Source organism: Protopterus annectens, chromosome 7.part0 (assembly GCF_019279795.1).
Source record: "Protopterus annectens isolate FY-2018-M chromosome 7.part0, PAN1.0, whole genome shotgun sequence".
Classification (NCBI taxonomy): Eukaryota; Metazoa; Chordata; order Ceratodontiformes; family Protopteridae; genus Protopterus; species Protopterus annectens.
The window spans coordinates 1,056,510,048-1,056,536,355 of record NC_056739.1 but is presented as its reverse complement, the minus strand read 5'-3'; the positions used below and the strand labels follow the sequence as shown (position 1 = coordinate 1,056,536,355).

Below are 26,308 nucleotides of genomic sequence, written 5' to 3'. Positions count from 1 at the left end.
TATCTTCCAGGCAAATTGACCTTAACTAGATGTAAAATCAAGTAATTGGTGCTGAAAAAGAGATAATTATAATATCTATATTGTATCTAGAATTGCCTGCTAGGCAGTGAACACAGCACAGCACAGTCTGGTGTATAAAAGATCATTCTAGAAAAGTCTCATGCTGGTCTTTGACTGGGTAACCTAGGTAATGAACCAGCAAAGAGCTATAAAAATGGCCTGCAAATGCCAACAAGCATGTTGGTACAATGCCTCAAAAAGTAGCACAAATGTTTGCAGCATAGCTGGTGCATGAAAAAGTGCAGAATGGATGGAAAGGATGTCAATGACTGGGGAATAGTCTGAAACACGGTAGTGTAAATTCAGTGCAAACAAAATAGCAATTAATGTAATGTAGAAAACAGTAACCACTGAAGGGGTAACAACTGCAGAGAAGTAGATGCAACGACAGAAGTAACAAGAGGAATGGAGTGCTAATGTTAGATTTTCTAAAGGTAAGCAAGCGAGCAGTGTGACAAAGCAGCACAATAGGTACCTGTAGTAACGGCATATACAGGAAGTGACATAACCAGCTGAAGCAACAAGATAATATCCCTAAATGATATTTGACCTCTGGAGAATTCATTTTCACCAGAATGCATGTAGGATAAAGCTAGTACAGCAGAGCAGCAAAGTGGTGTGTGGTCTTCATGAGAAACTTTGTGTACATTCTCAAACAAAATGAATTGAGAGTAAGAAGAAGTATTTAAGTACTGCAGTGTAATTTCATAAAATACATATGATAAAATTGGGACACAGTTTCTAGATACAGGATAAAAAAACTTTAAGGGAGATGTAAGAAAGTACATTTTACAGAGGCAATGGTGAATGACTGGGATGGCCTTCCCTAAAAGTTGATAGCATCCAAAACAGTGAGAGAATTCAAGAACACATGGGACAGATCTAAACTGTTATTACTCTGGGTAGAGGAGAAATAAAATAAGCATTGATTAACTAGGCTTTGCAACTTACTGAAATGCTAGAGAAATGAGTCAACTAGATAAGCAAAGAAACTGTAAGGAAATGAGCCGATAAAATGACCAGAGAAGTGGTAGGAAAACGAGGCAGTTCGATGAGCAAGAGTATTCTTTATCTACTGTCAGAATTTGCTTTTCTTATATTTGCATATTGGACCATTTGTTTTTTGATTTCTAAATGTTTTGGTATATGCATTCTTTGGGTTCACCATCCCCTCAGCCAATTACATAATTTTCTGTTAAGTACACGTTACCATCAAATAATGATGATACAAAACTTCAATGGATTATACCTGCTTTGATTTTGTCCTTTTTGCATTACAAATTACTGCAGATGATAAAGGTTCAGCCATGCCACTTCCTGTCACCCTTGCAAAGAATGAGGCCTTGAGGTCTCCCACTTAAAACCCTGCAGGGATGGTTACATGACACAGGCAAAAAAAAAAAAAGCTCCATGATGTCTGTCTTCATATAGTCTAGGGAGGTACATCTCAGGTCATTTACATACACATGGACTATTCTGAGTCATTTGTGGTCGGTCAATGACCTGAGTGTGTACATAATGTGGTGGATCCTAGCCCAAGATAAGTAACTGACCGTGACTTTCTCCTTCACTGAGTCTCACAATGGGGTCTCCAATGACCAGAATGTCGGATTGTGTGGTGGCTTTCCCTGTGGGTTTAACAGTTGAGGCTCCATTAGATGAGGCTGTGTGTTAATGTGGATGCTGTTTTGAAAGAGTGCATTTGGGGCTGCTGAGGATATTTGTTATTTGTACTTCATCTAGGAGGTCTTTGGGGTTTAGGAAGGTTATATTTAAGTGCCGCAGCATATGTGGGTCTATATGTCTGCTTTGAACTGTGTGTGATTGGTGCAGTGTGTGTGTGTGCTACTGACAACGTTATTGAAATTAGGAGTACTTTTATTGTGTGAGCTTTACCTCCCTTGACATTGTGTAAATACATCTCTCACATACCATATCAGTTTGTTTGAGAATTAATTGGCCCATATCCACCAAGCTGGTAATGGAGATAGTGGGAAAGTTCATATCAATGCCAACAGACTTTTTTTTATTGATTAGACAGTTGAAGTGAGAATATAAAGCAATGTCAGGAGTATCTGGTTTGCAACTCTGGGGGCAATGCTTGTCACTGAAAACTAGTTGTCCTGTGTGCAATGAGGTATTGGTGAAATTTCAATCATGCTTTTATAGGAAAATGTCACTCAAGGTGTCTGAGTCTATACAGGACACTGCCAAACACTTGAGAGGAAACTAATAAGTAGACCCTGATGATTTATAAATGAGGTATTTAGGCTGATATTATGAAGTTAGAAACAAATCAAGCAGTATTTACTGAAAATAAAGAATTAGCATGTCAAGAATAATGAAAAGAGGGGAGTCATGTGAATGGCTACTGCTGGTCTCACCACAGCTTCACTCTGCTGGGATACAATGCTCCTTTGCTTCTTCTCTCAAAAGAATCAAAACATTAGCACAAATCCCAGGATGAGAAGCAGGCCACAATCTGTTTGTTGACCCACAGTCTTGTCCTGGATGATACCAAGGTCTGTAGGCTTGTTGTAAGTTTTTCCTGGTAGATGCCTTGAATATTAACCAGACCAATCAGGAACGCCAAGCACCGACACTCACTGTCCAACCAGAAACAATCAGGAATCAGTGCATTTTGCTCCTTCTCTCATCAGGAGCAAAATATAAGAACAAATTCAAAGCTGGCACCGATGAAGCAGTTATTAGGCTTTCATGTGATGAGCAGTGTCCAGGAAATAATGTCCCTGTGCTCCTTCTCTCACCAGGAACAAAACAGAATCACCAATACCAAAATGACATCTGAGGCAGAATGTGCGCTCTCCAATAATTGGTAGTCTTGGAGTAGATGTTGCAGATTTTAAAGGTAATGTGGAAAATGGGTTAATATTCTAAGAGCTGCAGTGTGCATTAAGCAGTTAGATATGAGAGAGGGGGTAACTATGCTTTAGCTATCTAAGTGGAGAGCCACTAATTTTAAAATAGCAAGATAGATTGGAAGGGGGTGGGCACTATGTATTCTGGTTCTATGGAAAGCAGCAGGCCTTACAATACATTTAAATAGTTGAAAGGGAGTGATTTGACAAAATGGTAATTTTGTGCTTACTCACAACAGCCAGTGAAAGGGGAGAGGGAAGGAGACATGGAAAAATTAAAATAATGTGCAGGCAACTAGAAAGACAGTTGACTTTAAAAACACAACAGCACTAGGGAGGAAGGGTAAGAGAAAAACTTAATTTCTGTGTGACTCACAAGAGACACAGCTGTGGTCTCTTTCCTTGTTTAAACTTGCAATTAAAAACAGAATGCAAGTAAAACACTGTGTAAAGAAAACAAATCACAATATACAAAATAGAAGGCAATAAAGTAATACAAAATACAAAACTGCAAAAGCAAACTAACCTTTCCCTTACAGCAAGTTGTGGCAGAGTCTGAGTGAGCTTTTCCAGTACAGATATATATATATATATAAATATGCATATGTAGTAATGCCCTGAATTCCTCATAAACTGGAGTTAGATCTGATGAAGCTCTGCTAATGGCAAAAGCACTCATCTATTACATACGTATTTATTTTTCAGTAAAAAAAATTGTAAGGGCCTTGATTACTTTGAAGTCTCCTCTGAGATTGCCTACAGTTCATGGTTCCTTTTTCCTGATTTTTAAGGTGTCTTAGTCAGCAACTTCAATTTTCACTGTGGTTTGATATCCAGCTGTCTATCTATCTATCTATCTATCTATCTATCTATCTATCTATCTATCTATCTATCTAAATGTGTGTGTGTGTGTGTGTGTGTGTGTGTGTGTGTGTGTGTGTGTGTGTGTGTGTGTGTGTGTGTGTGTGTGTGTGTGCGCGCGTGTGTGTGTGTGTGTATATGTGTCTTTTCTTTGCAAACACATACTTAGGACTCAGTCTTGTCTTTTTGGCCTAGGATGCAAATGAAAAAGGTCTGCACTGGATCAGTTCACTAACCAGGTTAAAAAATAAACGCATAATAAGTTGCTGAAAGCCGCTGTAGTCAAGTTTCATGTTGCTGGATATAAATAGTTTAGGAACAGACTTAGAATTCTGTAAGACAAAAATACAATGACTAATACATTCCAAATATCCACATAACAAACATATTTGTACACTACTTATGCATTTTCATTTTCCTGGGGGGGGTTTCCTCTCCATACGTATGCATACAGAGTTGTCTTTCTGCATTTCATCTACTAAAATGCAACAATATAACTCCATAGTTTCACAATGAGCAACTAAGTAGTAGTCTGCAGGTTATATTTTACTTCTTTGAGGTCCAGCTACCCATGGCTCATTTGCTTGCAGCTGAACACTCACTTGAGTATTTGAGTGCAAGAAACTCGAATGGACAGACTGTGTCTATAAATATACTCTTCAATTTTGTGTGATCTCAGAGGAAGCATACTTATAGTCCGGGTTTTGGGGGGCAAAGCCACTTAGGGGGTATAGTGGATTTCCCCCTGCAAAAAAAAAAATTCACATTTGAGTTAAAGAAGAAGATCCTTGATTGTATCTATGTGGCACAGATGAAGAAAATCTTGAATATTAAGGAAAATCATAACTACAAGTGCAAATGGGGGAATATGTACTAACTCCAAGATTTTGGCATCTTAGAGTATTCCCACTACGCCAAGGTAGAGTGATCTTGGAGTTGGAATGTATAAGTAGCAGGTGGTGCACCAGTGTGTTTTGAAATTTGTTGCATTTTCCCATGGATTCACAGTTTATTTTTCAGAGATGGGGCCAAATTTCATGGCTTGTACATGTGATAGGAATGTGTTATAGAATATGGTGGTTGTAGGTAACTCCAGAGATGCAAACTGCAGTATAAGAAGCACTAGATAGGCTTGTTGTTTTCTGTTTGTATGCAGTCAGTGTTTTGACTTTTGCAACTGCAAAGTTCTCAAAAAATGATTTTGTTGCACATTCAGATATTCCATACAAATGAAATATAAGTCACTGGGCTTTACTCTGTAAGCCAAGTTTGTAGAGAGTTTGGAGAAGATTCATCTACATGTAAGTTGACAGTTTTATAGTTTAATACCTAAACTGATGATATCTAGGATGGTAATGCTAACCAGGCTAATTTAGCGTGCAGGTTTAATAATGAGTCTCAAGTGTTGTGCTATTAGTATAAACTGAGATTTGAAAGCACAAAATTAAATATTTAATCTGTACTAATGGAGGGAAATTTGACAGTTGTCTTGTGTTTGGCTAAACTTTTTAGCCTACATTTGAGTAAACTGGCATCCATTAAAACATAAGATACACACACAGAGGCAATAATTACAACATGGTATTCTGAAGTGATATAGTGTTTTCAAGTAAAATTACTCATGGAAAAACAGTTCCAGCTGTTTAGGAAGAATTACTTTTCAGAACCTATGGGGCACATTCATATATAAATGCATAACATACCTTGTCATTGTAAAGCAATGCTTATTACTTGTGTGGCACTATTTCTTAATGTGAAGTCAGCTTTTTATCAGGTATTTTACTGAAAAATACCACACTGCTCACCCAGACTCCCAGCATCAACCAAAAGCATAGAATATGATAATAATAATACTACATGTCTGAGTAACATAATACTATTAACCCAGTGTTGTTTTAACACACCATTGAAATGGTTACTATCTCATTTAACAGACTGATCTAAAACATCCATTTTCTGTTGTTTCAGAACCTGCCAGACCCGGGGAGGTAGAAGAAAAGATCATATATGTGGCCGAGGGTAATGGAACATTTTTGGAATGCATACCAAAATCCCATCATGCCACTGTAACATGGACACGAGAAACAAATGAGACTAAGAGAGAGCAACAGAAGGTAAGCATTAAGAGAGCCATAGAGGGTAAATATTTCATCTCATTTTGGCCTTCTTACATTTCTTGTTACTTTGTATTTTTCCACTATAAAATTCTGCTTTTGTGTTTTTTAATAAAGGTCATTTTTTTAGTATGATTGCATTTGTAAATCACTAACTTAATAAAACTCAAAATACTATGTACACAAACATGAACTGGTTCAGGAGAACCCATTTTTATGAGGGCATGATAAGGATTTAGATATATGGATTAAAAGGATTCTGTTATGGTAACTAACTAAGGAAATATGGAAGGAAACTAAATAAAAGATAATACAAAAACTGAGAGAACAGAAGTTCTTGATTTTGGATATGAATAGAAAGACACAAACAGTGAAAATGTTGTTATTCCACTTAGTGTTATATACAGGTCAGTTATATTTTTATCAACCATAGGAGTTGTGGATGATAATTAATAAAGGATTAAAGGATATTGTCCGGGAGGGGAAGACAGTAATAGTTAAGTTGGATAAGCTGATTCTTTCCATAGAGCAAATTGATTTCGGGGTACCTAATTTGAAGGGGTATTTTAGAGCTATACACTTAAGGCTCACACACACACACACACACACACACACACACACACACACACACACACACACACACACAAGTCAAAGTAGAAAACGATGAGGATGATGATGAAATAAGGGTGGTTCAAAGGGCAAAGAGAGACTAGGACTTTGGATGCAAGTTCTTAAGGTAAATAATTATACAGGAATGGAGAAAGGAGATTTTATCGATATGTATGTCCGGCAGTAAGGGCATAGAAAATAGGCAAGAGGGGCCCGCAGGGGCCCGCAGTTTACTGGAGGAAATTAGCAAAGGAATCAAGGTATTGGGACCAAATAATTCAAGAGGAAAAGTATTAAGAGTAGGATAAGGCTAAGTAGATGTTTGAACCACAGGTTAGAGACAGCGTTCACTATCAGAGACTGTTAGTAAAGTATAGGCACAAAAAAAGGTACAGGGGAGTTCTAAGTAAAAGATCAGTTTAGTTAGAATTTTTTAGTTGAGTCTAGAAGAGAAGCTGATGTTAAAAATGGATAATTAGTAGAGCGTATAAAACATCAGACAGAGTAGGTTACAAAAGTCTGGGGAAAGCAAATAGAAAGGCAATTTACAAAAATCCAATGGGAAGAAATTTGGAAGGCTCCTAAGTATGCAGCAAAGTTCAGAAGGTTTAGTATTTTTACATGGAAGTAGTTGCATAGGTATTTGTATACCCCAAGTAGATTTCAGATGATTTTTCCTCTGGTAAACAGCAAATGCTGGAGATGTGATGGGGAACAGAGACAGGTAACAGGGATCATTTTGGGGTGGGGGGTGTGATAAGTTGGACAATTTAAAAAATTCTCTATAGAGTACTTTGACATAATTATTTGGGGAACAAATGGCTGTAATGACAAAATGATTCTTTTGAGCTGAATATATATCTGAATTGTAGACATAGTAAGGCCTTACTAAGTTTAATGCTACTGGCTGTCACAAAAGCAAAAAAAAAAACAATAAGTGACTATCATACTTCTCAACTGTCTAGATTTTCTCAGAATGTCCAGATTTTTGCCTAATATTTTTGATCGGTTTCTCCAAAATTTGTTGTTTTTTTGTTTGGAAAATCACTGCAAATCATTGAGGTCTAAAGTCAGAAAATAATGACAACAATTTGAGTTTTAGACTTCATATCCTTTGAAAAAGTCATGTTCGTGCAAAACCTGTTATTCTTTCAACTGTCTAAGTCTGAAAGAGCAATATTTAGAATTGTCATTATTTTGGGGTATTTGTCCCCTATTATTTATGACTTTGTCCTAGTGTCTTGCTGTAAGAGGTTGAAAGGTATGGTGACAATTAGTCTGCAAACTCTTAAAAGCCTAATCAATAACTGGAGGTCAGAATCAAGCTGTGTACCTTGTATCTGTTAAGTTAAGACCCTAACCATTATACCAACCCTCCATATATCTTGTGATATCTGTAGAGGCTGTCTGTGGGATTTGAACCCCTTAAAGTACATATCCATTGAATGGAAGTCCAGACACAACAGCATCATGCCAGAGAAGCCACAGTAAAAAAATGTTGCCTGGAAACCAAGTCAAAGAGGGAATTTATGCATGTGTAAACCTAAAAAGACTGATTTCATTTAGAATAAATGAAGAATTAGTGGTATTAATGACCCAGTCAACAAGCCTTTTAAATAAATAAATATAAAAGTATAATAGCCAACAGCTGGTGCAACAAAGATTTGTTTCCATTTCACAAAAATGGGAGCAAAGCAAAGACAATGATAAACTTATTTTTGGACCCTAGTGATAGAGGAAATAGTGGAATCACTTCCAATTGGAATAACTGTTGTGTGGTTAGACACCAGTAGGACATGGGACTTTAGGCATGACTTGCATATTTATTTGATTGACTGACTAAAATAGTAAAGAAGAAAGTATAGTTAAAAATGACCTGCCTGTGCACAGAAAGGTGTTAATGATGTGTAGTTTCTAAGCAGGTAATCTTGCTGGAAGACTTAGTGTCTAATAATATGCATTGGGTCATTGTAAGCACAACATCTTATGATAAAGCGGGCTGATTATTGGTATTTTTCTTTTGAAGAAAGTTTAACTGTTTCACTTTCTGAAGGTATCCCACATATCATGCTGGTCAAAGAACTGATGAAAAATTGAAAAGAGGTGGTTTTGGAGGATGAAATGAAGAGTGAGATTAAATTGAGATACTGTGGCTTAACACGAAACCTGAAAATGGTGATGATGACGATGATGAGAATGCAGTGCTAAGACATGCACAAAAGATGTTAAAACTATATTAAAAGGGATTTTATATGACTTAAGACATTTATCAAGGCTGCCAGTTGGATACTTCGGAAAGCAGGTGGTATGCAAACTCATTGATTCTGAATTTTTGGATAAACAGTACTTTTTTACTGGCCATATGGAATCGCACTGTTTATGCATGATTCTGTGGCCAGTAAAACAAAAAGCACATGATGTTCATGACAACATAGGCAGGACAACTGTATCATTAGTTTGCACAGATCACCAGCTGGTAACACTGGAAGATAAGACAAGAAGGAAAGTTTTGTGGTTGAATGAAACAGCTGAAGGGGAGGAAGGAAAGGACTGTCTGTATTGTGTTAAAACACAGAGGATACTGACCTGGATTTACAAAAAAAGTCACTGGGACTTGAGAAAGCTTACAACTTTGGAAACAAGAATAGTTTTAGTACAGGGTGTGACGTGGCATGAAAAGCACCAACCTGTATGATAATTGTGACATCTAGCAAAGTGATGTGTGCATGCCGGAACAGTGATGCACTTGGTATAGATCACATTGCAGCAAGGAATGCACTTTACAGAGGTGATGTGAGTGCAGAATGCAGAATATCAAGTGCAAACTGTCCTTCCCAGTGGTTCTGAAAGCATCCTCCCAGCTGGCATGCAGATGTTCAGTAGTGCAAAGCTGTTAATGTCTAAACTAAAACAACTGTCCCAGATGACTGATAATGATGTTGACAAAATGGAACAGCTGAGCTCTTCAAAGGTTTTAGATCCCTCGAGTTCAGTGGAAGTAGAAGGTGAATGAAAAGAGAATGTTGATTAAGACAGAAAGAAAGTGTCCGCTGGTGCCCCCTAACGTTTATGCACGCTTGATGTTAAGCTCCATGTATGGCCAAACTACCCACTTATGCTAAACTGAGTAGGTCAAAAAAGACCAAATATGCATGTCTACAGCTATAGGGATTTGCCTTTACTGGCTTGAATGCACCCCTAAAAACGTAGTAAAGTGTCATGTGCTTTTGGAAGCCATGTAGCTGAAACACTAGTATTTCCTTAAAAGGTAATTTGCATATTTCACATGGGCCTCCACTAGAGAAGGTTTAAGTCATTACATGGTGAAGACTCCAACTTGGCTGGATATTTCTTGCTCTTCTTACTGAATGGTTTGTCTGCATGACCTTTTTACCCTTTGGAAATATGCGTGTGTGTGTGTGTGTGTGTGTGTGTGTGTGTGTGTGTGTGTGTGTGTGTGTGTGTGTGTGTGTGTGGGTGTGCGTGGGTGTGCGTGGGTGTGTGTGTGTGTGTGTGTGTGTGTGTGTGTGTGTGTGTGTGTGTAGATAGATAGAAAATCTGGGGGTTGGGAGCGAGCGATGATGAAAATTACAGTGGAATCAAAGCAATGACAGGGAGCTACAATTAGAGGCAGGAGTACATTTCCTAGAATTTCAAATCATAGAAATATAATTTAATTTTTAATAATCACAAATGAATGCACTGATTTTCAGCAGAAGAGGGGAAGTTGCTGAGCCCATCTTCAGACAGTTGTCAGGACTCATTAGAAGTACTATAGATGTCCTCTTTGCAGTCACAACATACAGGTAGTTCAGAAAATGGGCAGCTGAAATAGTGCAGGGTTTTAATCAGAGTCTGCCCTGAAAGAAGGACTGAAAATATAAGTTATATTTCATTGAGTAAGGTGGAAAGGGTGCATAATAGAAGCTTTTGATTACTTAGAACAATCCAAAAATTCAGGAGAACTACAACTTGACAAAAAAATGTTTTTTTAAAGCTACTGTCCTCACTACAACTGTTAGCCATGACTTTGGTGAAGTTGTGCTGGCAGGGGATATAAATGACTGGAAGGGGTACAGTATCCAGGCACTATTTTTTTAAATAAGTGTGGCATTGGTGAAACCAAAGGCAAAATAGCGTATCACTCAAAAACACAGAATAAAATGTCACTATGTATCTCTCAGTGGAACTAAGAATCTTCTGAGTTTAGCTTCAGATAACAGTTTTAGAGGTAAGCTGTTCCATAGTATTATACGTTTTACAGTTTTCAGCTCAGAAAATAAGAAAACGGTGTACCTATTCACTTACATAACTATGTGCTATAAAAGTATTTTGAAGAAGTAAAGCAACATTTACTTTAAGAGACTGTCAGACTGTAATTATATTGCTTACAATATCAAATACTAATGTTGCTGTGAAGGAACGTAATCTGTGTACAGAAACACAGGGGTGTACCTGTGAATGCTCCATTTCTGTGTACATATCTTGGTACTGTGTATGTGGCTTACACACATGGGCTGAAACAGTACTGTGCACACAGGTTAGTACCATGAGCGTATACACATAGTTTACTACCGTGGGTCCATCCATGTTATTAAATACTAATTTCATGAATTAGTGTTTTTCTCAACTAAGCATACTTTAGTACTGTGTAGAAATACAGTGGCTTACGGTAGTATGCATAGTTTAGCACTGAGAATATTTGTAGTGTAGTATAGTGTAGCATGCTAATAGGCTTAAGTATGAGACATTTTTGAACAGCACTGATATGCAATCACAGAAGTGCAATTTGTTCTGTTTTATTTAGACACTAAGACTGTAGCACCTATGGGATTTCACTTTTTTTGCCAAGATGTAGCAAAGTTAGGTGGCATATTTAAGTAGCAGAAAGTGCTGGGGAGGGGGCTGTCCTCCTACATAAATGATCTAACTGTGAACCCTGAGATTTAACACTCACTAGTTCACTTTCACTTCAATATTTAAGGCTCCGACTTTTGAGTGTCAATCACTAAAGTCAAGGAACCGGTTTACAACTGCTGTGCTTATGAGCACATACTTCAGTTCTGTTTACATACTCTTAGTTTAGTAACATGCAAACAAATTGTGTTGTACACATGACTTAGTTCTATACACATGCAAAGATTAGTACAGTATAGTATTATACACATATAAGTATGATTTACTGCTTTACCCATCATTGTATACACTGTGCACATACAGTACACATAGTTTAGTGCTATGATATAAGATGAACCTATGATTTCAGAAAGACTGATCACATTTTATAGCTTTCAAAAAATGTAATCAAGTCCTACCAGTAAATGTACCAACTCTTTCTAAAGAATTGGACCAACCATACTGCCTTTTGCTATGGCAAATACAGTAAATGTCTTCAAGGTGGAGTAAGGTTGTATTTTACTAGGACAGCAACTGTGCCAGCAGCATGCTTTGGAAATGTTTCCATGGAAGACAACCATCACAGAATATTATAAGTTAAACATACAGCCCAGGGTAGTACAAGGTAGTTACATAATTTTAAATTTGATGGAAGAAGTTCAGATGAATGAAAAATGGTAGATGTGCACTTTATACATTAAGTGACTTTGTACTTCGATCCCACATTGGGGGAGGGGGGTTGGACACTTTGAAATAATGGTTGTATAAAGCACAACTTTATGATGCTGAGATTAATATTGTTTTGTTGGTGTTGGCAGGGCGTGTTTTGACCAAAAATATAGTCTATCACCATCATGTGTATTACTTACAAATATCAGGGTGGCTGATGGGAGCTTCTTTTTCCCCAATTTATAACAAACCTCTTTATAGCCTATTTAGAAGAACTAGTTATTTATGGTGGTACACAGAATTTATTTCTGTGAGAAATGGATATGTGGTATAGGCACCTGAATGACCGCTGGTTAATACTGAGATCAGATGTGGATGAACTTAGAGAATTTGTCAATTATTTAAATGAGAATAAGTGAGGTTTGTAATTTACTGTCAATATACACCTTGGAAGATCACATTCCAAAATGTGATGGTGTCCAAAAATGTGGATAGTGTGGTAAGTACAAACCTATATAGAAAGCATTTTAGTAAAAATTCTGTATTAGGAGCGACCACCTATCATCCAGGCCATATGTTATGTAACATTACCATAGTTGTTTAGACTTAAAAGAATCTCTTCAGACTGGAATGAATATGAATGTGCTTGGCTTGTTTTATGAGAACTGGATCATATTTTCTATGGAGAAAGTGGTAAGCAAGAGGCAAATGCTCCTTTAACATACAAGGACAAAACATGTCATGATGTTACAAATAAATATAAATTTTCTATAATTAATACGTGTAAATCTAACATTTTTATGATCAAAGAAGTTATGAATAAATACTGGTACATTTTGAAAAGATATCTGATCAATGTAACCTGTTTTTTAGGAAGGCTCCATCTGTTTCACAGCACCTTTCCAGGTATAAAAAAAAATCACATAACAGATACATGCAAACTAAAAGGATGGCTGACATCCCTCTGGGACATAGATCTTGTGGTTGTTGTTCATTAAGCAAACATGTTCTTAAAAAACAGCATATCTGCACATGTAACAGTATTAAACCATCTGCACAAATGTGCAGTATTAATTCAGGTACAAAGCAGTAAATAAATTATATAATATGTAATAATTTATTACATGTAGACCTGAAGGTACGATATATCTGGCACAAGGTTTCTGTGAAGCTTTTTATGTGGGGAAAACCAACCAGTTCAAACACAGAATCTGGAAACATCTCAGTGATATCAAACATAAGAAATCCACAAATGCACTTTGCAAGCAGAGTTTGGTACATGGTTCAGTACATTCTATGTTTTTGGGAACTGATAAGGTGGCATGCAAACAAAAAGGTTGGATGGAAGATCTATTGCATTTGGAAGAAATGTGGATAATCACAATAGGCGGCCTTTTTAAACCAAGGTTGAATGATCCTTTTTATTGAATGTACTGTTTTGTGCTGGTCATAATTTTTAAAGCCACTGAGGCAGCAAAGGTTAACAATTTGTATTTACATTTTTTTCTTGAGCAGAGAAATTTTTCTTTAGAAAATGCAGTTTTATAGACACACACACACACACACACACACACACACACACACACACACATATATATATATATATATATATATAATTTGTAATGTATATGAAATTGATTTATTTTTTAATTTTTTGAAGTAATGTACTTTTTAGATGATTCTGAAATGGATCATTGCATGACTTATGTCAGTTCATTATGATGTCATTTTTTTGGTTCTCTTTGCATGTTCAACACATTAGCGTTTGAAACAAATTTTGCTAATGAAGATGTGGTAAACTTTGAGACCAGTTCATTTCCTTGGATTTTTATCGATAGGTACAAGTAAAAGAATTGTACCAGCTTTTCAGTGTGTTGGGTCAACTTGTGTGCTGGGCATTTTGCTGTGTTATCACTGAGGTCAGACCGCTTGGAGTAAAAGAAAAGGAGGCCTTTTTGATTTGTTCCTCTTATCTTTTCTCAGACTTTCTGTGACCACAGAGGTAGTATATTGGAGAAGTGAGATGCGGTGAACAGAGCTCCCATGTAGGACAATATAGGAGAGTGAAGCCCTCTTACAAAAACTATGTTAATTGACTTTGTGCAGGGTTATGGTTTGTCATTTAGTGATTGCATTGTTATGTATTTTAATGTTTTATGTGCAGCATTTTGAGCCCTGGCGTAACATGGATCGATGTTATATTATGATTCATTGCATATGTTTGCATGATTTAGTACCGTGCACATACTTTACACTGTACACATGATTATAGCACAGTTCTGAATTAATACTTTAACATTTGTGCAGATGGTTTAATACTGTTACACATCTGCACAGTGTTCAGTGTTTGCAGATGATTTTGTGCTGTACAGATGCACATGGTTTAGTACTTAACACATTCATACATGCTGTATTACTGTAGGCGATTCACTTAGCTAGAACTTTGTACATCGTTCAGTACTCCACACATCCAGTTGTACAGGCTGTCAGTACTGTGCTGGGGTTCGGTACTGCACATGTCTGCTTGTACATATGACCAGCACATGGTTTAGTACTAAACGCATTCATACATGCTGTATTACTGTAGATGATTCACTTAGCTAGAACTTTGTACATCGTTCAGTACTCCACACATCCAGTTGTACAGACTGTCAGTATTGTGCTGGGGTTCGGTACTGCACATGTCCACTTGTATATATGACCAGCACATGGTTTAGCACGGCACACTTAAGCATACGTTTCAGTACTGTGCTCATTAACACATGGTTACTTATTGTACACGTAGCTCTTCGCTATATATAATCACATGGCTTAGAACTGAGTACATGAATATGTACAGATGGTTTAAGTTATGTATATGTGTATACATAGTTCAGTATAAACCACACAGTTAGTACAGCACACTTATGTGTAAGTTTCAATACTATGCACATGTAAATGTGGTTACCTATTGTACACATTGCTGTTTGCTCTGTATACTCACATAGCCTACTACGTTGTCTATGAATATGTATAGATGGTTTAAAGTCTGTATATTTGTATACATGGGTCAGTACTGCATGCATGATGTAGTACAGAACACTTATGCACACGTTTCAGTACTGTGCACATGTGCTCATGAATACTTATTGTACACATGGTTGATTACTGTGCCTATGCATGTGGTCTAGTATTCTGTGCATGATTTTGTACAGATGGTTTAAACTCTGTGTATATACATACATGGGAATAGCATACATGGTTTAGCACAGCACAGATATGCATAAGGTTCAGTACTGTTCATGCATATTCATAGTTATTTAATGTTCACATAACTCATTACTATGTATATCTACATAGTCTAATAATATTATGCTCATGAACATAAGGTTTTGTATTGCACACACATAAATACAGTTTAGTACTGTGTATACAATATGTTTTAGAAGCATGTGCTCTGAAACATTGCATCTTCCTTAGCTGAGATGCAAAATATCACAACTGTTGTATGTAAGCATAACAAAATCATCATTTTAACAAATTTCTGTACAACACAGCACAAAACTGTAAAAAAAAATAAATGTGTATGCTAGGGGTGCAACCTGTGCCCCCCCCCATCTATATATGTACTTATTTCAAAGGCACACAAACTTGGAAGAACTACTACTACCAATAATACTATTGCTGCTACTACTACTACTACTACTACTACTACCAGTACTAATAGTACAACTACTAGTACCACCACCACCAGTACCGCTACTACTACCGCTTCTACAGCTACTAATAATACTACTGCTACAATTACTAATACTACTACATCGTTACCATGACTATTATTATTACTACTACTGCTACTACTTTTAATACTATTACTACCAGCACCACCACCACAATGACCACTAATACCACAGCTACTACTACTTCTACTACCACTATGGCCACTAATGTCACTACTTCTACTACTACTACTACCACTTTGACCACTAATACCACTACCAGTACTACTACCACTCTCACCATTAGCACTACTACTACCACAACTATGACCATTAATACCACCACCGCAACTATTACTAGCACTATGACCACTAATACCACTACTACTACTACTTTCCACAAGTGTTTCTCTGCTGTCGTTTCAACTTTCCTGAAAGAAGAGAGGAGGAGATACTATTTGTTTTACTACCTAATCATCACTTTTAGCATTTTGTGAGATGAGCTGAACTTTATTGAACAAGACACTACAGTTCCTCTTATAATATCACCATCAAGGTTTAATGTGTGTCGAGTGTTTTTACTCTCTTTCATTGTCTGCTTTACAAGATCAAGCCCCAGCTTGAATACCTGCAGAGTTTGCTTGCACTGCCTAATTCCTTGACCTTGACTTCAGTTTGAAATTATGCTGCTCAACATGTTACAGTGATCGTTATTCAAAATACTATGGTCACTCACATTGCAAAACTCATAAGTATTGTTACATTTTACCTGCAATTTCTGCAAGTTTTTTTATTTAAATAAAGGGTGTTGAGACAAAATCATTTTTGAGTTTATAGGAAATTCTGTCCCCTCTTTATAAAAAACATTTTTTTCTATTTATCACTTTTGGCTGGAATAGACTATAGTCTTTGTCACTGTAGTCTCTCTATAGCCTGTGATTTATATCTAGATCTGAGCCTTTTTGCTCCTACCTTTTGAGAGAGCACTAAAAGGATGCATATTTTCAATGAAAGGATGCTTGGCTTACTGTTATTGACCCACATGTAGAAATACATATACCGAGAGTAGGTAAAGATAACTCAGTGTACTGTCTTCTATACCATCTTCAGCATAGCTTGGATTTTACTTAGTACATTGATTAGTTTTCCCTTTTACCTTGTTAAGATTACCCTGTATACATCACAGCCATCAATGCATTTGCAAACATTTCCCCCATTTCTTCTTAAAATCTGAGTCCTGCAACTTTTCTTTGCTGGCATATGCACATACATGGTGTATAGAAAACGGTTTCAAACTAAAAGAAAAAGTGCAGCATAGTAATTTTTGCCAGAAAAGTTGTTCCCACCTCATATGCTATAAATGGTACATGGGTCTTTTCATCATAAGTGAGCTTCGTACTAGTTATGGGGATTGCACACTGTCATTCGACCATCATGTTTTCACCATAGCTAGGAAATTCTTCTATCTGGCTCAGTTAATTTCCAAGGGGAATATCTTCTAGATCCAAAGAAGTCATCCTAGCAGTGTAGTCTTCCCTTATCAGACCTATCATTGAATACAGTGCCCCCTTTGGTATATACAAATCCAAGCATATCACTCAGCTGGAAAGGCCCAAAGATTTCTAACCAATAAAGTTAAAGGCCTTAAATCCTTCAACTCCCCTTTTGAATTATAATGAGTGTCCTTATACTCAGTAGCGTACAGATTGCTGAGAGGCGGCCTGTGCCTTGCTTTTCAAGTCATGTAAGACCCAGTCCTTTTTGACCTCCTACTTCATCCCAAAACCAGTGGCTCTACAAGTACCCACACTAAGACCTAATTCAACACCAGCAAGTAAAGCAGACTCACTGGAGAGAGGTTCCTAGCTTAATGTATTCCTAGCCTCTGGAATACGTTACCAGTGCAGGTCAAACAAAGCACTGCTCTGGATACCTTTGAGGCTAGTCTTGATGTCTGGATGGGTAGAGACAAATTTACATCAGGGTAATTATGTACAGCCCTGCTCTATTTGGGAGGTGAGCATTATTTAGTGCTTGAAAAAGGTGGCAAGAACTTCTAAGTTTGTTTGTTTAATGATGTATATGGCTAGGCATCTTATGCTCCCCATGATCACTTACCTACTATATTCCTGCATTCCTGTGTATCCATATTTTTTTTTGCCTACATGTGTATTATCAGTGATTCAGCCTTTAATTATTGGAAGCTAAGAAGGCCAGAGATTTTTATCCTCACATCATATTACATTTTTTCCTTAAGCACACCTCTGTTTCTCTTTTCTGTCCATCTGTTTACTACAGTACTTCTCCTAGGCTGAATTAATTTAATAAGTCTTACAGGTGGCATTAGGTATTGAAATCAACCATCAGTACTGGACATATGTACTCCTGCCTTTTTGTACCTAGTAAGTTTGATCACACTTACTCACAAACCTCACCACCCACAACTTTCTGTGACACCCATTTATTTTTTCTTTCAGTTTACATTCCTGTCACCTGTTCAGTTCCACAGAGAACCTTAAATTCAAGCCAACCTATCCACAGACACAATGTTCTCTTATCCCTTGATAACCTCTTCCACGTCTGGTACTGAAATACAGGGTCTATATTAAGATATCAAATGGTAATAATGCAGAACGCTCATATGAGCAAAAAGCACGAGAACGAACTTGGTATTGTGGGGGGCTGTGCCCTCCACACCCACCGCTAAATATATATTCCAACTCTGAGGTCGAACTACAGTGGGGAAAGGGCAAATATTCCAATCCTCACTGTACCGCGACTCCAAAAAACACAAGTTCGTTCTTGTACATTTTCGCTCATATGAACATTCAGCATTATTACCATTCGATATGGTAATATAGACCCTGAAATACAGAGCACTACTCCTACCATTTTCTTTGCCTTTCTTCATCATAGAACTTGCATCAAGAAACTTTCAGCAACTTGTCATTTATCTGTAACTTTTTCTCTTAATCTCCCACCTATCCTGATTAGTACCTCCATGACCCCCTTTGCTAATTGCTGCTTTGAAAATGATAAAGCTTCGTTGTTTTCCTGTTTAATGAAATATTTCTTCCTCCTATATCACCCTGATATCCTTCCTTTATTTGTTTGAAATGTGTTAGTCTCTAACTCTATGTTACCACCCCTTCCATTCCTCAAACTCTCTCAGTACTCCCTAACTTATGACCTGTATTGCCTTCTTTGCTTCCTTTACACCCACACCTCTACCTGTATTCCTTCACTAATTTATGCATTAAAAGAGCCCACCACATCATGCAGAGTTTGTAGACATATGTCGTTTCACTTTGATCTCTCTGTAGAGTCTCAGTTTTCTCAGTGATACCCTTTTTTTCTGATATTAGCATGTGCAGTTGAAATATTGCCTTCCATAACCTTTACCTTATTTTCCATATGCATTTCCTCAGTTTCAGTTCCCTAAGCATCTCTTTTGTCTGTAAGTCATGTCTTTGTATCACTTTCTGTCCCTGTTCTTCTTAAAATTTTTTCAACTGTCTGCCAGTCCGGCCAGTGCTCTAGTAGATTCTCGGCAATTATCTACAGAGAGGTCACCTCATGTATAGTTTCTGGTAGAGAACTAAGGGGACAGTGAGCATTCCATGATTATGAACTCGGTGATGTTGTGTCATTAGTGCTGACTTTTATATAAGTGGTTCAGGAACTTTTCCTGCAGGCTTTGCAGTCTGTGTGTAGCCTTAGCGGAGTTAGTCTACAGTGTATATACTGCTTCAAGACATGTTATGTGGGGTGTTTACACTGGCTACTCATTAGTGTTATAAAATTATAAATCATTTACATTTTGCAGTGTTCAACATCACTCTTAAACAAACTACTCATGCTAAACCAGCTGTGATTATGAGCAAGTATGATAAATAATTACAGACAACGCAATGTGTATGAAAGAAACTGGTATTTATTTCATTCTGCAAACAGCTGAGTGATTTATGTAGTTGATTAGTTATTCTCATTGTCCATTTAGGTGTCTTGAAAGCAGATCACTGAAGCACAAAGATCTGATAATATTTTATTTTTTATTTTTTTTGTACCTGTGGTAATAATTTTTAATTACCTTTTACTTATCCCCTGTAGGTGTTGCCTGGAGACCACATAATACTGATTGATCAAGGCCTAATAATCCAACGTGCAGAATCCAAGCATGCAGGAACCTACTACTGCCAGGTAGAGGAGTATGGCTTCCACTGGACACTTGTTAAGGTCCATCTTTCTGTGATCAGCCAAAAACAGCTAACAAATATACAGGGTGCAAGTCATGGGGCAGAGGGTCCTCTAAAGTCAGCATCACTGTTACCATATAAACAAAGCCACCACCCATGGTACAAAGATATCATGACATTAATCCGCTCCCCATCCAAGGCCGATTATTACTGTGAGCAGGTGTGGCAGCATGAACTGAAAAAGAAAAAGAAAAAGCTGCACTTCGAGGCCAACAGCCACAGTGAAATAATGAGAGCTGATGAAAAAGCCAAAATGCTCCAGCCAGTCCGAAAAAACAAGAACAAAGTGCAGGTCAAAGCACTTAGGTCACCAAGAAGTGTTTAGCTGGTTATAGCTGGTGGCCTAGTAATGGCTGTCTTACCATTCCTTTTGAAGCCAGATTTTCTGATCAAAAACTGAACAACAGAATCATTCATTTCTTATGGTACTGTTAGATGAAATGTCATATAATGGACAAACTGCTTGGACTGGCAGGACTTTGTTTTCTGAAGAATCTTTGTTTCCAGTTGTCATCCAGATTTTCTTTGTGTTCCATCTTTGCTGAGTGACAGTAAAATCATCAAATACTTTTCTTATCTGTATATCATGTGGAATCTCCCATTTTCAAAATGACTGGTGGAATTCACTCCTTTGTCAAACCCTTTCATCACTGATGTAATACACTTGTGATAAGTTTGGAAAGAGACATAGTGTTCAGTTTTCCAAAACATATGAGTGTAAAAAATGTTCAAATGGGCAGTTAATTTGCTACAAATGACTTGTGCCTTCTTCTGACCAGCACTCAGGATTTTAGTCCAGAGCATTATGTTTTTAAGGTGTTAAGCATTTCATTTTACCAGCATGCAATGTTTGGAGAAGGAGAATTCACTTTTTATGACAGCCATGGTAACTGCCTGGTTTATCTTATCATCAGGGGACAGGAGAACTATCACAGCTACTCCCAATGTAGTATGATTGAAGGATTATTACCTCCAAGGAGTCTGGCAATGAATGCACTATTAACAACTTTAAATACAAGGTTAATGGAATTCTTCAACCTTCATTGGAAAATAAGCTCATAGTCTAAACACCAGATTTTTAAAATTAACCTTATTTTGAAGTGTTAATCAGAAGAATTTGTTGATTTTACTGCCAGACCAGCAAAGATGAAGTAATTACAGATCAGGACGTAATAGCTCACTGTGTATAAGAGTAACAGTTCATAGCTGTACCAGCACTCTTTAGGCTGTATGTAAATAGCATGGTGACAGATATTTCATTCAAAACAGTTTTCATCTTTTTCAGCAGCAATTCATTTCTGTTTGCCTAATGCTTAATCTGAATGTATTTTTTTCCAGTGAGTCATAGAATAAGAGTTATGTTGCTAATGCTGTCTCTGGGCACCTCATTGTTCAGTAGAGATAAAAACATTTATTTTCTTTTTACTTTAAACTTTGACTGAAAGGGAACAAAAGGAGGGATTAGCATTCCTATGAAGTGGAAAGGGAGCATCTGCATTGGATATTGCAGATGTCAAAATCATGTCCGTTTGTATAGGCTAAGATCATTGTAAAGGAGTACTATGAACCATATTCTTTGTATAAGATATATATAAGAAAGTGATAGGTTTTTAAACTTCTCATAAGTTAAAATTAATTTTATTTTTTTCTATTAAATTGGTCATGTATTTATTAAGGGCATTTCATACGGGGCTATAGTTAGGTGCAGACATCAGACATAAACTATATGGAAGGTAGCTGTCTTTTTATTTTTTTATTTTTTATTTTTATTTTCTCAGTATCTGGTTTGAAGCATATGATACTAAGCTTTTATTACTACTGTATATTGCAGATTCTTATATAATTCAGCAAAACTAGAACAGAGATAACAGATATATTAATTTACATTTAAGAGGGCTTTTCTTGACTATGAAGTATTTAGTTAATCTACAGTTCAAAATTCATACCCAACAAAAGCAAAACAGTAACTATTAAAACACGGTATATAGTTAGGTACGTCAATATAAAAAGTTGTCTGAGCATATACAGCATGATTATTACAATCTTAAGGGCTATATTTTCATTGTGACTCTATATGATAATGAGACACATTTTAAGTCAGTTCTAATGAGGAAGAGGCAGATGTAAACTGTTGATTATGGCTTGTAGCTGATCCAGCAGTTAGAATGTAGTCAGACTGATACCTTGGGTCAGATTTTCCTTGATTACCATCCGCGTGTAAATTTTTATGCAGATTTTGAGTTAAGGTTTGACAAGTTTCAATGATGTTATCAAACCCAAACATGATCCTGCAGTAGTAAAATTGGACTTGGTTCCATGAAGTGCTTGTTTTAGTATATATACTTGTCTTCTTTATCAGTTTTTACCGATCTGTGGTCTAGTGTCAGAATAAGCAGAACTAACATGAAGTTAAAACAGTTTTACATGAGAGATTGGCATATGTTCACAGATTACTAATCTATATAGTGTAGAAGAATGCTAAATGAAAAAGTGTTTTAAATGTCGCAATCATAATTGGAGAAAAAAAATTGTCAGTTTAGGATGCAAAAAGTGCTTTTCCAGTAAAAGAGCAGTTTGAAAAATACCTAAATGTGTTCCAGTGACCTTTTCACATGCAGGAGATATTCTGAGTAAACACAAACTGCCTCTAAAATAAGACTGCTTTTGGAATAATTTTTTCTGTGAAACAGACCTTCTAGGCTTGGTTGGCTAAAAGGAACATGAGTAGTGTCCAGAATAAAAGAGATGAGTTGCAACTCTTTTCCACTTTTGTGATGTCATGCAGTGTGCCTCAGCATGGAGTAGTAGGCCAATAAACAAACGTATGGAAGGCCCCACTGGACACCATTATAAACAAAAGTATGCCAGGCCTTACTGAGCACAAGTATGGAATCATAGCACAGATGCATAAAAGTAAGGCCCCACTGAGCACAGGTAAGCTGGGCCTGTCAAGGCTGCTGTTTGCAGTGGTGTACCATTCTGACCTGACCACTCTTTCTACTAATAGGGGAGTTCAGAAGGAGGCATCTAATCTCTTAGCCCCTCCCCTCTCCAAGTAGAATTTAATGTTGGAATGAAGTAACCTCTGCATTCAGGATTAGTTAGACATGAAAACTGAATGTAGCTGGGTGGCTATGAGGCTACACAGGGCAGCTCTGGTCAGCAAAATATTAAAATAAATAGAATAAAGTGTTGTGATATGGAGAACCAATACAATGCATTTATTTTCAATACATGATATAGCTAGTTCAGAGTCACAGGGAGGTGGGGCCTATCATAATAGGGCATAAATCAGGAAACAATCCAAGGTGGATTGTCAGTATGTCACAGGTCAAAGGCCCAGTCATACTGTGTACATAACTAAGGCAGTTCTAGATACCATCAGTTTAACTGCGCCTACCCTGTTGTCTTTAGGATGTGGGAGGAAACTGGATTCCCATGACACACACACACGCACACACACACACACACACACACACACACACACACACACACACACACACACACACACACACACACAGACACACAGACACACACAGAAAAGGCATGCCTCAATCAGGAACAGAACTGGAGAACTGAGAGCTGTGAGGCAGTAGTGCTAACTATTGCGCCACTGTGCTACTAAAAAGGAATGTGGGGTAGTGCCGTTGTAACCTGCTATATATTAGAGGTCTGCAATTCCTCTTCAAGCAAACCTTTGAATGTGAATTCCACTGTGGGAAGGACAATAGTTTTGGTTAAGAAAGGTCAGAGTACTTAGCAGTTCATAACTGCTGAGACCCAGCTGAAGCAAGCAATCTTCCTGAACTAAAAGCAGCACTAGGAAAACAACTGAAGTGCTGTGATGCCATCAGAACCCACCAGCTATGCTTTAATCTCTTTTTTACCTTTCTCCCATTTCCCTTCCAGCTGGTCACCAGACATGCCCTGTTCATCAGTATATGCTATCAATTAATACTGCAGACAGAAAGCATTCTCAGTGAAGCCACACTGCAAAGACATTAACCTCCGGTAAACAAAAACATGCTACAAAATGAGTTTATTTGTGGATAAATAGCATGATCCATGGTTTGCATTGAATGTGCATTGTAGACACTGGTTTTATTCTCATGAGACGTTCTGTCCTGGAACCTCATAGTGCATAAGGCTATTTTTATTAAAGGAGCCTAGTACACTTAATTGTGAAAAAAATGTTATGCATTGTGTTTTACACTGAAACTACATCACAGCCACTTGTTTTATTCAGATGAAAGGTTCTGTCCCGAATTCACTGGAACATAAGGTTCTTTTTTTTATTAAAACAACATCGGCAGTTGTACTTGTGACTGTTTACATTACCCCATGTCATCCTGTCCATACTAATTAAGATTAGAACATTACATAATACTTTGAGAGAAATTAACAAACTATGCGGGTACAAGCAATCTCAAATTTGAAAGTTATGCCCTTGTTTTGCATCAAGTTCATTCCATAAGCCCTGAAAATGTAACCTTTTGCCACATCATCTGTAAATTTAAATCTTTCGGCCTCCTAGTTCTATGAAACTAATGGCCTCACTTATTGTGCAGATATGTTATTCCTGCATGGTTTAATAGTATATCATCTGTTTATTATGACATTGTGTCTTTGCAAAATTCTAGTGATTCCATATTGCAAATATTCCCTAGATAAGGTCTCTGTTATTCTGTTAGTTACTGTCCGCTTCTAGTGACAACCTTGTTACCCTTTTTACAGAGTTGTAGACAATAACTACAAGGAGAGAGGATTTGGTGCCTTATAAATTAGGCCCGATCATCTTGTTATGTATCCATTTCACTTTCTACGGGTTCCTTTTCTATGGCCTTGTGATGCCTCATTGTGAGTCATATGCCATTATAAGGCCCTATTTAAATTTGCACTCTACTGCTTTTACAATCTCCAACTAGATTACACCAATGTGTTCACCAAGCACAGCCAAGTTTCTTAGCTAGCCTTTTGGATTTGAGCAAAAGTCAAGTTCACAATTCATGTCCATAATGGATCCTGTTTCTGTGTATTCATGGAAGATCAGTCAGGCTGCTGTTTTAATTTCTGTCATGACTGATCCATTTTATTGCTTTGTATCAGATGCACATGATCTAATATTTCTAGTCCTGACACAATAGCATTTGATTCAAGCAAACAATAGTGAATCCTGAAGCTATCTGTTACACCTTTGCCTTCCTGCATCCCCTAATGTGGGTTCTACTACTTTTAAGTATTAACTCCGAGAACTGTTCACCTCAGAGCTGAGGACGTCAGAGATGCCAAGCCTTGGATCCAGAATGTATTCCATCATATATGAAATTGCAGTTCTACTCTTCAAAGATTTGTAATTATGGTAGACAGATTTTCAACCAGCACCCCCATTTTCTATTTATAAATATACTTACAGATGGTGAAACAGGCTGGGTTCTTACAACCACCTCCTGCACCTAGATACCCTCAGGTAAATATGTATGCCTATAGGGTGTTACTAGGCACGTAGTCCAGAAGACCATTAAAGAGCCTAGCATAGATTCCCAGTTGCCCCAAAGCATGTCTGGTTTATTGACCTGCTCACAGTCATATATTTGGCCCATCCCACAGGAAGTAGCTCGTTAACAGCTCATGGCTTTAATCTTCTGCCAGACTAAAAATGTTAAGCCAACCAGGAATCAAACCAGAGACCGTGCATACACAAAGCCAACACCATATAGTTTATCCAAATCATACCCAACAGCTAGCAGGATTTATTTATTTATTTATTTATTTTATTTTACATTTGTTAATCGGGAGAGTCCAACTGGATCTATGTCCATTTTCAGTGGAGGCCCAGGGAGAAAAGCTCCAGAGCAGTAAAATCATTAACAAGAGAAAGACACGTTAACCAAAAGGTTCATTAAACAATATATAGAGTACACAATCTTTATACTTCTTATAGAAGTATAGTAAATATAAGATAGTGAGTTAACCAAAGAGTGTATTTGCCAACATTCACAGGCTATATTAATATATACATGTTATAGAGGTGTTTAACAGCAAGTATAGCAAGAAGATAGAGTAGATAACTTCCATAACTCATTTCTACACATGAGAGACATGCTATGTCCGTTAGGTTTCTTTACAGTGTTCAGTAATACTATTACCCCATGCATACATTACAAAAGCAGTAGATAAGCTGTTACTCTAGTTGCTGGAAACAGAGACATATGAGTTACTATCCAGGGGTAGTACAGCTACATAATCTGTGATTCAGGAAATGTGTT

At 37.2% G+C, this 26,308-nt stretch overlaps 1 protein-coding gene across 1 annotated transcript in view; it reads left to right on the top strand.

Moving 5' to 3' along the window:
- LOC122806852 (semaphorin-3A-like) overlaps positions 1-23,496 on the top strand; it is a 1,149,356-nt gene extending 1,125,860 nt beyond the window's left edge. Inside the window, exons 16-17 of the mRNA XM_044077612.1 lie at positions 5,769-5,914; positions 19,897-23,496. Coding sequence (XP_043933547.1) covers positions 5,769-5,914; positions 19,897-20,367 — 617 coding nt within the window. The 3' untranslated portion in view covers positions 20,368-23,496. The remainder of the gene's footprint in view (positions 1-5,768; positions 5,915-19,896) is intronic.
- Positions 23,497-26,308: the final 2,812 nt, after the last annotated feature.